This window comes from Acomys minous, assembly GCF_964271855.1.
Source record: "Acomys minous genome assembly, chromosome: 7".
In the NCBI taxonomy this organism is placed as follows: Eukaryota; Metazoa; Chordata; class Mammalia; order Rodentia; family Muridae; genus Acomys; species Acomys minous.
The window spans coordinates 104,044,624-104,057,395 of record NC_140488.1 but is presented as its reverse complement, the minus strand read 5'-3'; the positions used below and the strand labels follow the sequence as shown (position 1 = coordinate 104,057,395).

Sequence of the window (12,772 nt, the reverse complement as noted above, 5' to 3'; positions counted from 1 at the left end):
GATGACTCTGGTCCTGAGGGGCCTCCTGGCCCTCTCCTTCCCTTCCCTGCACTGACCCAGCCCTCAGGCTCTGCAGAGGGAAGGATGGAGTGGGGGCAGGGGACCAGCAGCCAATCACATCAGGACACAGCCCAAGGCATCTGCACCTGGTGCTAACCAATCCCCTCTGCACAGACAGCTCTGCTGGCCTCTGCTTCCTCCTCCCTCCCTGCTCTGCCCAGCAACAGCAGAAAGGAGGGTTTAGGAGGAGAAGGAGGCCCTGCAAGCTCCCAGCCCTTGGCAGCAATGAGCTGGGCCCCAGGATCCCTCTGTTGAGGGAGGTTAAAACAATACTTTCCGTTCCTGGAGCCCAGACAAAGGTCCCCGGGGACCCTCAAGCCTATGCAAGTCAGGCTGCCTCAGGGACAGGAACTCACATAGTCCAGAGATGCTGACCCCCTGTGTGCCTGGGCCCAAGGCTGTCTTCTTCACGCTGCTGCTCTGGGCAAGGCCTGGGAGGAAGGTCTGAAGAGCCGAGCTTCAGTTCTGGTGTGCAGAGGAAGGCTCAGCCAACAGACACAGCCAGGGAGAGTGAGCTGGCCAGGGAAGGGAAGGAGGGCGTGGTGAGAGGGGTGCAGGAGAGGGAGAGGGGCCTGCTTCACGTTGGCTCTCAGCAGTCTTCTTGGCTCCCTTCCTTTCTGTCCAGGTCTATGGTGGATATTTTATTCATTACTTTGCCCCCAGAGGCCTCCAGCCAGTAGAGAAGAATGTGGTGTTTGTCATTGACGTGAGTGGCTCCATGTTTGGAACCAAGTTGCAACAGGTAACAGGACTTTCCGTGCCTCCTCTGGAATCCACACCTATCTCCCCTTTTGATGGTGCACAATTACTGTGCTTACTGGTTTCCTTTAAAGCGCCTGCTGCTCTTTTTCTGAAAGAAGCTTTCGCACTATAGCCCAGGTTGGCCTCAACCTCAATATTTAGCTGAGTATGATCTTGAATTTTTGATCCCCTTCTTTTACCTTTCCGTGCTCGAATTATAGATATGCATAGAGATGCCCAGTTTTTGTTTTTTTTTTTTTGTTGGTTTGTTTGTTTGTTGGTGCTGGGGGTCAAATATAGGGTCTCATGTATGTTAAGGAAGTATTGTACCAACATACCTAGATTGCCAGGCCTTTCTAACACTTGGTGTTTGGTCTGTATTTCTACTCTAACAGCTCCCAGCTGTGTGACGCTGAGCCAATGACTCTTCCTCTCTTTGTGAGGCTCAGTGCCACTATGTGAAAATAGGGATGATATCAGTGTCTTTTTCAGTATGTTCCTGCAACACCTATATGAGCTGATACAGCTAAAGTATCCATCAATAGGACATTGATGTGTCCTATAAGTGATTCCTAATACTGGAGTCTGCTTGTTGTCGCGCCTCCTATATATCTAGCTCTCGGTAATTATTGTCATGGGGGAAAGAGAGAGGAAGAGGAAGCATCCTGAGTCATGTTCTCAGAGGATCTGATATGTGACTGGAAATGAAACTGTTCCACGTGAGAGTGTTAATAAACAGTGTGGGGTAGAGACTATTTGGGTGAGAGGCGGATAGCTCAAGAAAGTGCTTTCCACAGAAGGGGCAAGTGAAAAGCCATTGAAGGCGTGTTATCTAAAGGGCACTCGAGCCAAGTAATGAAGTTGCAATGGGATTTGGATTATCCACGGGCTCTTGAGAAAGGAAGCCTGGAGGAAATAGAGGGGCGTGCGAAACAGGAGCTAGGGTCTAAATGGAAGTCAGACCTAAGCAGACTGAAGCGGGGCAGACAGGGATAAAGCTTTGCAATCACAGGGTCCTCCAGCGTGAAGGGATTGAAATCATTCAAGCCAGGGTCACACAGGCACAGACATTGACCATACAGACCGAGGCGCCCTGTGAAGAAGAGAACCAGAAACCTTGAGAGTGAAACTATCCCTCAGACCTTTCTTCTATTGTTTCTTTGTTTCCTTTTTAAAAAATAGTTGATTTTTCTTTTATGTTCATTGATGTTTTGTCTGTGTGAGGGTGTCAGATCTTGGAGTTACAGACAGTTGCGGACTGCCACGTGGGTGCTGGGAATTGAACCTGGGTCCTCTGGAAGAACAGTCAGTGCTGTTAACCACTAAGCCATTTCTCCTTTGGTCAGGCAGTCTAGGTACCAGGGCTACCTTAGAACTCACAGTCCTTCAGCCTCGGCCTCTTGAGGGGATGTTTCTTGATGCTAACCTCAAATGTTATACTATCTAATACAATAGCCACTGGCCCATGTGGTCATTGAGCACCTGAAATGTGACTTTTGCAAGTTAAGAACAGAATTTTTTTCCTCTGTTCAACAATAAACTTCTAGGCTTTAAAGCCAAACAGACATTTTAACTGGATGCCCTCAACTCGCAGAAAGTAGAGGTGAAGCGGGTTAAAGCAGCTAGGTATCTTGTGCCTTTCAAGTTCATGGGGCTTGGGATTTGTTTCATCTCCTTCGTTCTTATCCCACAGACTAAAAAGGCCATGAACACGATCCTCAGTGATCTGCAACCCAGCGACTACTTCAACATCATTACCTTTTCTGACACAGTCAACATCTGGAAGGCAGAAGGCTCAATTCAGGCCACTGCCCAGAATGTCCATAGTGCCAAAAACTACCTGAGTCACATGGAAGCAGACGGCTGTGAGTGTTCGATTTGACTTCCAAATATTTGCCCTGGTTCTGATTTTAGTTAACTCTTCTCTCAAATAATTACGCAATCCTCCCAGTTAATACTACCTCTGTCATCTAAGCCAGCTTCCCCCCCCCCCCCCCGAGGCAAGAAAGGTGGTGGCTCTGTCTTTGAGTGGCTGTCATCTGACCTAGAGAATAAAATTATCCTGCCCACCCCCCCCCACACCCTCCACACACCCTGGGAAACAGTCAAAGAACGGTCTGAGACAGGGAGTGATAAAAAAAAAAAAAACCAAGGCCATATGGGCCCCACTATCAGGTCACATGAGCCAGGGTGAGAGTGAAGGACTCAGGAAGGATAAGCAGTGGGAACAGCACAGCCACAGCGTGAGAAAAGATAAAGTGAGTGGGGAGTAGGAGCCTGGGAACATGGGGCAGTACCAGTGTGACTCTAGTGGGAGTAAGAAATGGCTGAGAACATGGTCTCATTGTCTGCTTCCCAACTAGGGACCAACATCAATGCAGCTTTGCTGGCAGCTGCATCGGTGCTGAACCATAGCAACCCGGAGCCTGGAAAGGGCCGTGGTGTGGGGCAGATTCCTCTTATCATGTTCCTGACAGATGGGGAGCCCACAGCCGGCGAGACAACTCCCAGTGTGATCCTTTCCAACATTCGTCAGGCCCTGGCCCACAGGGTATCTCTTTTCAGCTTGGCCTTTGGAGATGATGCTGACTTCTCGCTGCTGCGTCGTTTGTCCCTGGAGAACCAGGGAGAAGCAAGACGCATCTACGAGGATGCTGATGCAGCCCTGCAACTAGAGGGTCTCTTTGAGGAGATTTCCAAGCCTCTCTTGGCAGATGTGCACCTGGACTACCTGGGTGGCTTGGTTGGGACCTCCTCTCGGGCCCTTTTCCCTAACTATTTTTGTGGCTCTGAGCTGGTGGTGGCTGGCAAGATGCAGCCAGGTGAGCAGAAACTGGGCATCCACCTGGCAGCCCGTGGCCCAAATGGTCAACTTCTTGTTGCCCACCATAGTGAAGAAGCCACCAACAGCAGCCAGAAAGCCTTTGGTTGCCCAGGGAAACCTGCGCTCAGTGTGGCCCACTTTATCCACCGCCTGTGGGCCTATGTCACTATTGGGAAGCTGCTGGAGGCACGCTTCCAAGCCCGGGACACTACCACTCGCCGTCTGCTGGCCACCAAAGCCCTCAACCTATCCCTAGAATACAACTTTGTCACACCCCTGACTTCACTGGTTGTGGTGCACCTCGAGAAGACCAATGAGGAAGCCGTGAGCCAGCCAGCCACCACAGCAGAGACAAGCACAGTCACACCCTCACCCAGCAATAGTCTTGGCCTAGGAGCAGGCATAACTCAACCACCCTCAGTTCTCACGGTTTCTTCCAAATCAAGGCCCATGAAACCAACCTCAATTCTTACTGCCCCGACAAAGAAAGTGCCCAGTTCCAAGGAGCTGGGGACACTGGGTCCATTCTCTAATAGCCTAACAGTTTCAATACAATTGAAGCCCCAAACTCCAGCACAACAAAACCTCAGCACCTTGGTAGTGCCAACTTTGAATATGAAAGTTCTTGCCCATGAGCCTTCAAATCCTAATGACCCGCTGCCCCAGAAGCCCAGCACTTCATCACGCCCGAACACTGGTATCACGTCATTTGTTAATTCTAGGACACGTGTCCTACCTCTAAATCCTGTCAGCTCTTCCCAGCCCAAAGGTGGCACCATGAAACATCTTAATCCATTAACTCCTTCCAAACTCCCTGCTTTGCCAGAGGCCCAACCTACACTAGCTGCCCCCTCATACCATCAACCTGGGGAACCCATATCACAGTCACCCCAAAGCTTGCCACAGCCCAAATCTAGCTCCACATTTCAGATACCCAAGAACCCATTGCCCCTCAGCTCCAATGGTCTTGCTCTCAAGACTCCTGCAAATGCACCACACGCTAAACCAAGGATTGTCCTGCCCAAGCCTCTTAAACTCCCTTCATCTCATAAACCTAGTGTGTCATCTCACCAAACTTCTACTAGCTTATTACTTTCTAAGTCCAGAACCCCAACAACCTATAGCACCCAGATCCCTCTGCCTGCCAGAGCCAAGACACCAGCTCCTCAGAGCCTCAGCACACTGTCAAACATACTCTCGAATTTCACAGGTGCCAGCAGTACTGCAGCCACCTCTATCCCCGGGGGACCCATCCCTTCTCCCTTTACCCCTACCCTGACCTCTTTGCTGCCCACTGCAAGACTCTGGCATCAGCAAGACCCGCTGCTTGGACCCAAGAACACCAGGCAAGTTCTGGGACCATCTCTGCCAGAGATTCCAACAATGGCCCTACCCAACAGCTCTGGCCCAATGCCAGAAGGCAGCCGCCCAAAACCTCCCAATCTTGCTGCCTTCCAGCACTCTCCCAGAGGCCATCAGTCTTCACCTTCTCCCAGGGAAACTCGAGCTGCTGCCAAAATCAGTGGAAGAGCCCAAGTTCGTGGAGTCCTTGAACCCACCAGTCTTCTATACCTTCCTCACTCCTGACAAAGATGGTGAGTGTTGCTGGCAGGAGGCCAAGCCAGAGCAGAGGAGGTGTGAGCGGAGAGAGCAGAAGCTGAGAGTGTGTGAGATATGGACGGATCCTAGTGGTGCTCTAGAAGCCTCCTTGGTTACTTTGGGACTTTGGAGTAGTTAACATTTCTAGACCTCAGTACATGGGCACAGAATTAAAGGCCTTGGCAAATAAGATTGGAAAGGCTAAACAGAACCAAGCTGGCCCCAAGCAGGGGAAGAATGTGATAGTATGAATTGGAGCATCACTAGCTAAAGCAGGTCTTCTTGTTCCTTTATGCTCCGTGAACAGCCCCACTTAATCAAAGAGATACAAATTCGAGGGAAAATGATGGCATTTTCTATTACATTTCCCAGAGAGTACTAAGTAATATTGTCCAGCTCTCCCTATGTACAGGTACTTTTCTTCATATCATGTTTCTAATTCAGTATTTAATGCCCCATGAGCAACTATTGTTATGCATTTTAGACACAGGGAAACTGAAACACAGAGACAGGAACAACTCTTTTAATGTCACACAGCTAGTCAGAGACTACAACCCACGCATTCTGGTCCCAAAGGAAATGTGTTTCACCACCCCACTGGTTTTCTTTAAATAAGAGGAGTTTCTTGGGTTACTTTATGACACAGGGTTAGCAAGGGTTATAGGCATCAAGACCATCATGCTGGGCAACATTTTTGACATACCTTGTGCCTCACTTCTCCCAATATCCCACCCACCCCTACATCCTGGTACTCTAATCTGTTTTCCAAATCCACTGACTTCCCATGATCTCGACGGCCGCTGTTATAGATCAGACAAATACAACTGTATTACCTAAAATAGCTGTTTCTGCCTCCTCGGCTGTCTCCTTGTTGGTGTTTTCTCTTGCTCTCTTGCAGGCCAAGACCATTTTCGAAGAAACAGATAAGTTCATGTCCCTTTCCTACATAATGATTCTTGGGGATTTCCCATCACACCCGGAATAAAGTTCAACGTCTTCTTTAGGGCCTGCACGCTGTGTTCTGCATGCCCACACCATGCCTGACTTCTTCACCTTCTCAATTCTCCCGTTCATCCCCTGAATTCTTTCTTCTTCACTCCTCCCACTGTGCCCTGCCTAGTCATCTCTCAGGTACTTCTTTCTGTGTATGGCTTCTCCTTGATAGCACCTGGTCTGCCCTTTCCTATACTCGGCATTCCTTCCAGGCCCCTAACACTCCAGCTTGTGTCTTGGATCTCAGACCTACTCCCTTACGCGCCTTCCTCCACAGGCCATTTTAGGCTTGTATCACGCCCTTGATCAGTCCACTTTTTTTTGTATAGCATCCACCACCACTGATAATCATGACTATGATATTTCACCATGTAAGAAACCACATATGCTTTTTTCTCACCATTGTAACCTGATGTCTAAGCATTGTCTGCATGAATAAATGAATGAACAGATAGGTGTATAAGTGGTATGAGAAATAAATTTGAATGTATCTGAACTTTAAAAAGACTGTAACAAGTATAGATAGACACAAGCAGGCAGTGTGGGTAGCCACCGGGGACTCTCTCAGTTAGAAGGGGAAAGGACCAGACATGAAGGTCACATAGAATCCTGGCACTTGGGCGACTTCGGCATTAGGATTAGTCGCTGGAGGCAAGCCTGGACTGCACAGTGAGACCCTGTCTTCTCTTTGACCCAGGCGTGGGAAGGATTAGTTTTATTTCTTTGTGTTTGGCAGGAAGTCCACACTGGGATGGCAGTTCTGAGAGGATCCTGGGAGGAGCTGACCATGACATGGACTCTAAGGAAAGTTCTGTGGAGCTAATAAAAGGTAGGAAACAAGGGGCTCCTCTAATTCCTCTAAGTCCTCGTTTCTATTCAGTGTCATTTGGAACTGTCATTGACAACATGGGAGCCCAGAGGAGGGGCAATATATTAATTTTTCTGTCACCATGTAACCAATTACAATCAATTGAGGAGTTTAAAACAATAATTATTGAAGAATCAGTTTTCTCTGCTGGAGTCTCACTGAGTATCAGCCATGCAGTGGGGCAGGTTCTATGCCCATGTTAGCCAACACAGTATAAATTCAATAGTCCTTTTGCAGACTTATTTGTTTCATATTGCTTTCTTCGGACAGTTTTTTTTTTTATCTTGTTGGTCTTTTCCTTGTTTTTTCACTTTCATTTTTGTGTTTTTCGGTTTCTTGTGTTTTTTGTTTCTTTGCGTGTGTGCATGCACGAGAGAGAGAGAGAGAGAGAGAGAGAGAGAGAGAGAGAGAGAGAGACAGAGACACAGACACAGAGACAGAGAGATAGACAGAGACAGAGAGAGAGAGAGACAGAGAGAGAGGGAGCATAAAGTCAGGTGTGTAAGGAGGTAAGAAGAATCTAGGAGGAATTAGAAGGGGAAAACATGATCAAAATATATATGAATTTTTTCAATAAAAAATAAGATAGCACCCATTCTCTTCCTCCGTGTTCTCCTGCTGTAATGGAATGCTACAGCATAGGTCATTTATAGAGAAGAGAGGATTACACATCCCACGATTCTGGATTCTGGTCTGGTTGAGTGGCTGTATCTCCTGAGAATCTCCTTGATAGTTGGAACTCTGCAGAATCTCAAAGCAGTACAAGGCACCACCCAGCAAGACAGAGCTAGGCAGCCAAAAGAGGTGGCTTTTAGAATAACTGTTCTCTAATAATTCATTTGTCTGTCAGTTGATTGGACCTTGAAGGATAACTAGAAATTGACTTGAGTTTTAAAAAAAGGAAGGAAAGAAGAAAGAAAGAAAGAAAGAGGAAAAGGAAAGATTTCAAATGGCAGGAAAAACAGGAAGTAGCAAACAAAGAGCAGGCATCCATAACAACGGTCAGTTCAGGGTCAAGTGTGATGGTCATGTGTGATCTCAGCACTCTGGAGACTGAGGGAAGGAGGATTGAGGGTTCAAGTTCAACTTGGGCTATACAGTGAGACACTGGCTCAAAGAACAAGCAGTAGCAAATACGTCAGTTTACTGGGATAGGATAAAGCATAAAGACAAAATTGGAGAGGTAAATTTCAGAAAAACGTTTAAATGCTAAGCTCGGGAATTTGCTTCCTACCTAGCACTCAGAAGCCAGAGGGGCCCAGGGTTGTTGGTGTGTTAGATCAGTTCCTTACCAAGGTATGTCCTCTACCCTTTGCAGGCACATCACCAGGCATCTTCACCTTCTCGTCCTCTGGTAATCCATTCACCACCACCCCCACCCAGTTGTGAACTGGGGCTAGCACTGGGCGCTCTCTCTCTCTCTCTCCCTCTCTCTCTCTCCCCCTCTCCCTCCCTCCCCCTCTCCCTCCCTCCCTCCCTCCCTCCCTCTCTCCCCCCTCTCTCTCCCTCCCTCTTTCTCTTCTCTCTTGGGAAATAGGCGTAGCCTCTTTTATTCCCCTCTTCTCCTTTCTCCCATTTCTTCAAGACCCGTAACTTCAGAGTTTCATTTCCTGCCTTCCAGTGGACGGAGACCCCCACTTTGTGATTCACATTCCTCACTCACATGAAAAGATCTGCTTCACATTGGATGGGCGCCCAAGGGACCTACTGAAGCTCATAGAGGACCCTAAGGCAGGTGAGAACCCCAAGGTCTCCATTGCCACACATGACCCACAGCTGAGTGCTCTCATGTCAATAACCCTAGACGTTTAGCACTTTATTATCTATATCTTATAGTAGAGTATATAAAATAATGACACATCTGAAGCACTACTTTATAAAGATAGTTTGTGTTGGCTTACAGTTTTGGATGTTTAAGGACCTCTGGTATATATATATATATATATATATATATATATATATATATATATATATACCATATATATATATATATATATGCAGTACCTTATAATATACAGTAATATACAAGAATGCATATGAAAACAAATACATGACTCACAAACATCTGTAACTCCAGTTCTGGGGGCTCTAACACCCTCTTCTGACCTCCATAGGCACCAGGCATGCACACAGTGCACATATATACATATATACATACATATATACATACAGGAAAAGCATTCACATACATAAATAATATAATAGTATTGTAGTAGTGTGTACCCCTTTAATCCCAGAACTCAGGAGGCAGAATAGGAGGATTCTCTATGAATTCAAGGCCAGCCTATTCTGCATAGTGAGTGCCAGGACAGTCAGAGATACATAGTAAGATGGTGTCTCAATAAATAAATAAATAAAATTTAAAAGTGAAAACAAACACATTCACAAAAATACCAAGATAGTAACGAATACATAGCAGGGCAGATGGTAAACTATTTTGACATTCTGTATACCCATAGATATGCAAATAGGTGCCACACGGTAACCCATACACATCAACAATTCAGACACAGAAGACTGATGAGTCCAGATTCATCCCAATCCCCAGGAATCAAATACATAGAGGCAGCACTTATTCTCCAGCACATCAGACACATGAAATACGCTCCTGCACAGAAATAGTCACCTGACACACACTGACATGACTCTAGATGCATACATACTGACACTTTATACCCGTTCGCATATCCCACAAGTAATCAGGCATACAAAATCCACATTGTCACACCAAGACGTAGAAAACTAACATTTCTAGAGGTTCATACAGTCAAAAATACACATTGTAACCTGTCATCTTCTTCAAACATGCACTGATATTCCCAGAGTTATTCATTGGAATATAATTAAATACAGAGATTTACACAGCAGTGGGCAGACATTCACATATACATGCAAATAACCACATAAGGGTATGCGTGTACACACATACTACATTGCCTCCCTTACACACAGCTCAGGGTGGACCACAGTGGAAGCATTTCCATATAAGAGCTAGCATTTTAGCCACAATTCTGAGCTATGTCATCTGGACCTGGGACCTGAGGCCTCATACCTGCCTGTGCCATAGGTTACCATATGCACACTGTGGTGAAATCCTGTGCTCTGGGCCTGTATTTCCCCCTTATAGGGCTCCATGTGAGTGGAAAGTTGCTTGGAGCACCACCAAGACCAGGCCACAAGGACCAGACCCGTACATACTTCCAGATGATCACAATCAAATCAGATAAACCCCGGGCCTACACCATTACAGTAAGCCGCACTTCCATCTCTGTGCAAGGCGAAGGCACCTTGAACTTACCCTGGGACCAACGTGCCCGGGTGAAGAAACCCCAGCTGGAGCTCCATGTGGTTTCTGCATCCCATCTCACCCTCCGCCTTGGGCCCCACCTCAGCTTCCTCATCCTTCGTCACCAGTACAGACACCCCAGCACACTACAGCTACCCCATTTGGGCTTCTATGTGGCCAATGGCTCAGGCCTCAGCCTCTCAGCCCGTGGCCTGATAGGTAAGTGCTGTGGAGGCAGAGAGGGACCAGGGTGTATCAGTCCTAACAGAAATCTCTTCCTTTTCTTTTTACTTGCATTCTTTTTATTTTTATGTGCATGAATGCTTTGTCTGCACATATGTTTGTGCACCACATATCTGCTGGGTAGCCCTGGGGGCTAAAAGAGGGCCCCAGGTTCCCTGAAACTAGAGTCAAAAAAAGTTTTCGAGTCTGTATGTGTACTGGCAACTGAATAATAAGATGTTATCAAGAAGAGCAAGTGCTCTTAATTTCTGAGCCTTCTCTCCATGCCAGAGACTTATTTTTAGAAAGAAGGTTTAGTGGGCCCCTCATATTCAGTAATCTCAACTTGGAAGGGGCATGAGAGTCAAATTTTACCTTTAGGAAGCTTCTAATATGGGAAAAGGAAAGAGTCGGACATAAAATAGTGCGCCTGGGGATGGGCTGAGTGCAAGGCAGAGAGCTGCACAGCTAGCGTAACCCAGGGTGGGAAGATTTTCCCAGCCTCAGAGCTCAAGAAAGACCTCTCAGAGGAGGGAGGGCACTGCATCTGGAAGGCTAAGCAAGCTGGAGCGCAGGGGGAAAGGATAGAGACTGGCGGAGCTAGGGCGGGCGTGATTGACCTGAATGTCAAGGTGAGGAATTTGACCTTATCTCGAAGGCAGGAGAGGAGTCAGGAAAGGTTCTAAACAGAGACAAGATGCAACAAGGGCTTAATATTACAAAGCACCATCCGACGTTTTAGCCTTCTGTAAATGTGGATGGTGGGTGCCTAGATGAAGTCAGAAGACCCCAGAAGCACCTGAGGCCAGGGATATGATAGATTGAACCTTTATCTTCACCTCCCCCTGGCTCCTTGAACCTCTTCTTCCCCTGTATCCTCCTGTCTTCTCTAAGCCCAGCTGCTCTCTTTATCTCCTCTCTCTTGAATCTCCACTTCCATGCCACACCCTGGTCCCATCCGTCTCATCTATGCTCTACACAGTGTCTAGCCTCTCCCCTCCTGTAGGCCTGCCACTCTCTCCTGCCACTTCGCTTCTAGATTCCCTGCTTGCCGGCCTCCCCAGAGCTCTGATGGGTGCTACATCTTCTCTCCCTCAGGACAGTTTCAACACACAGACATCCGGCTCGTATCGGGACCTGCTGGGTCTTATCTACAGAGGCACCATGGCCCAGATGTGCCAGTGGTGCTAGGCAAGAGGTTACTGAAAGAATCACCCAAACTGCTTCCCCGCTGGACTTCATGCTGGCTGGTGAAACGCTTTCATGTAGAGCAGCTGCTGGGTCAGCCCTACCTTGCCTATGTTCTGTGATGGCTCCTGAATTCAGAGCCAGGAGGTCTGAAATTTGGAAATCCAGAGGCTATGGCATTAAGTCAATCATGGCTCAGGCCAGAGTATATCAAGGTACACATAAAAGATACATACACATGCTCTAAGGGGCAAATATATCAGTATACACAAAGATACACAAAGCTAAGTGGAACTTTGGGCAAAGAAGTTTTTTAGTACTCTTGCCTTGCTTATAGTCTTGTTTATAGTCTCTACTCCTTCCAAATTCACATTAGCCCTGGAAGTTACTTTCCTTTTTATTCATTCTTTGAGAATTTCATACATGTGTACAATGCATTTTGATCATATCAACCCCCCCTCCATTCATCATTCTATTCCTCCCGGAATCCCTCATCCCACCTCCATATCCCCCTCCCAATTTCATTTTCTTTTTTTCATAGCCCACTGACTGCCTTTCTTAAAACCAAAACCTCTGAGTGACCAAGCAGTCCCACTCACAGCACCCCTTTATTCCTACAGTGTACTCATAGGTCTTGGAATTTCCCTAATAAACTCCCTGCCGTTGAACTTCTGCATGTGTCCATCCTTTTGTGTGGGGCATTCTTCCTTTGTTGTATCTAGCTGAACTCACTTCATATTTCAGTTATTATTCCTCCCAGAATCACCTCCTCTAGAAGGCATTCCTTGGACCCTCCATAGGGGTGTGTTTGGTGCCTCCTCTATGTCTCCCCCAAGCTCATGGCATTTTTGGTACTGTGCATTAATCATCTGAATTCTGGCAGAGCCAGTAAGCTCTCCAAGAGCAAGAATCTATTTGGAATCCTTTTTATAGCCACAGTTCAAGGCACATAATAGGTGCTTAATAAATATTTGTAAGATAAATGAATGAA

The 12,772-nt window shown here is 47.0% G+C and overlaps 1 protein-coding gene across 1 annotated transcript in view; it reads left to right on the top strand.

The window, feature by feature from the left end:
- Positions 1-12,376, top strand: part of ITIH6 (inter-alpha-trypsin inhibitor heavy chain family member 6) — a 32,873-nt gene extending 20,497 nt beyond the window's left edge. Inside the window, 9 exon segments of the mRNA XM_084790204.1 lie at positions 686-802; positions 2,495-2,666; positions 3,165-5,056; positions 5,058-5,220; positions 6,954-7,046; positions 8,404-8,439; positions 8,707-8,820; positions 10,213-10,590; positions 11,692-12,376. Coding sequence (XP_084646330.1) covers positions 686-802; positions 2,495-2,666; positions 3,165-5,056; positions 5,058-5,220; positions 6,954-7,046; positions 8,404-8,439; positions 8,707-8,820; positions 10,213-10,590; positions 11,692-11,903 — 3,177 coding nt within the window. The 3' untranslated portion in view covers positions 11,904-12,376.
- Positions 12,377-12,772: the final 396 nt, after the last annotated feature.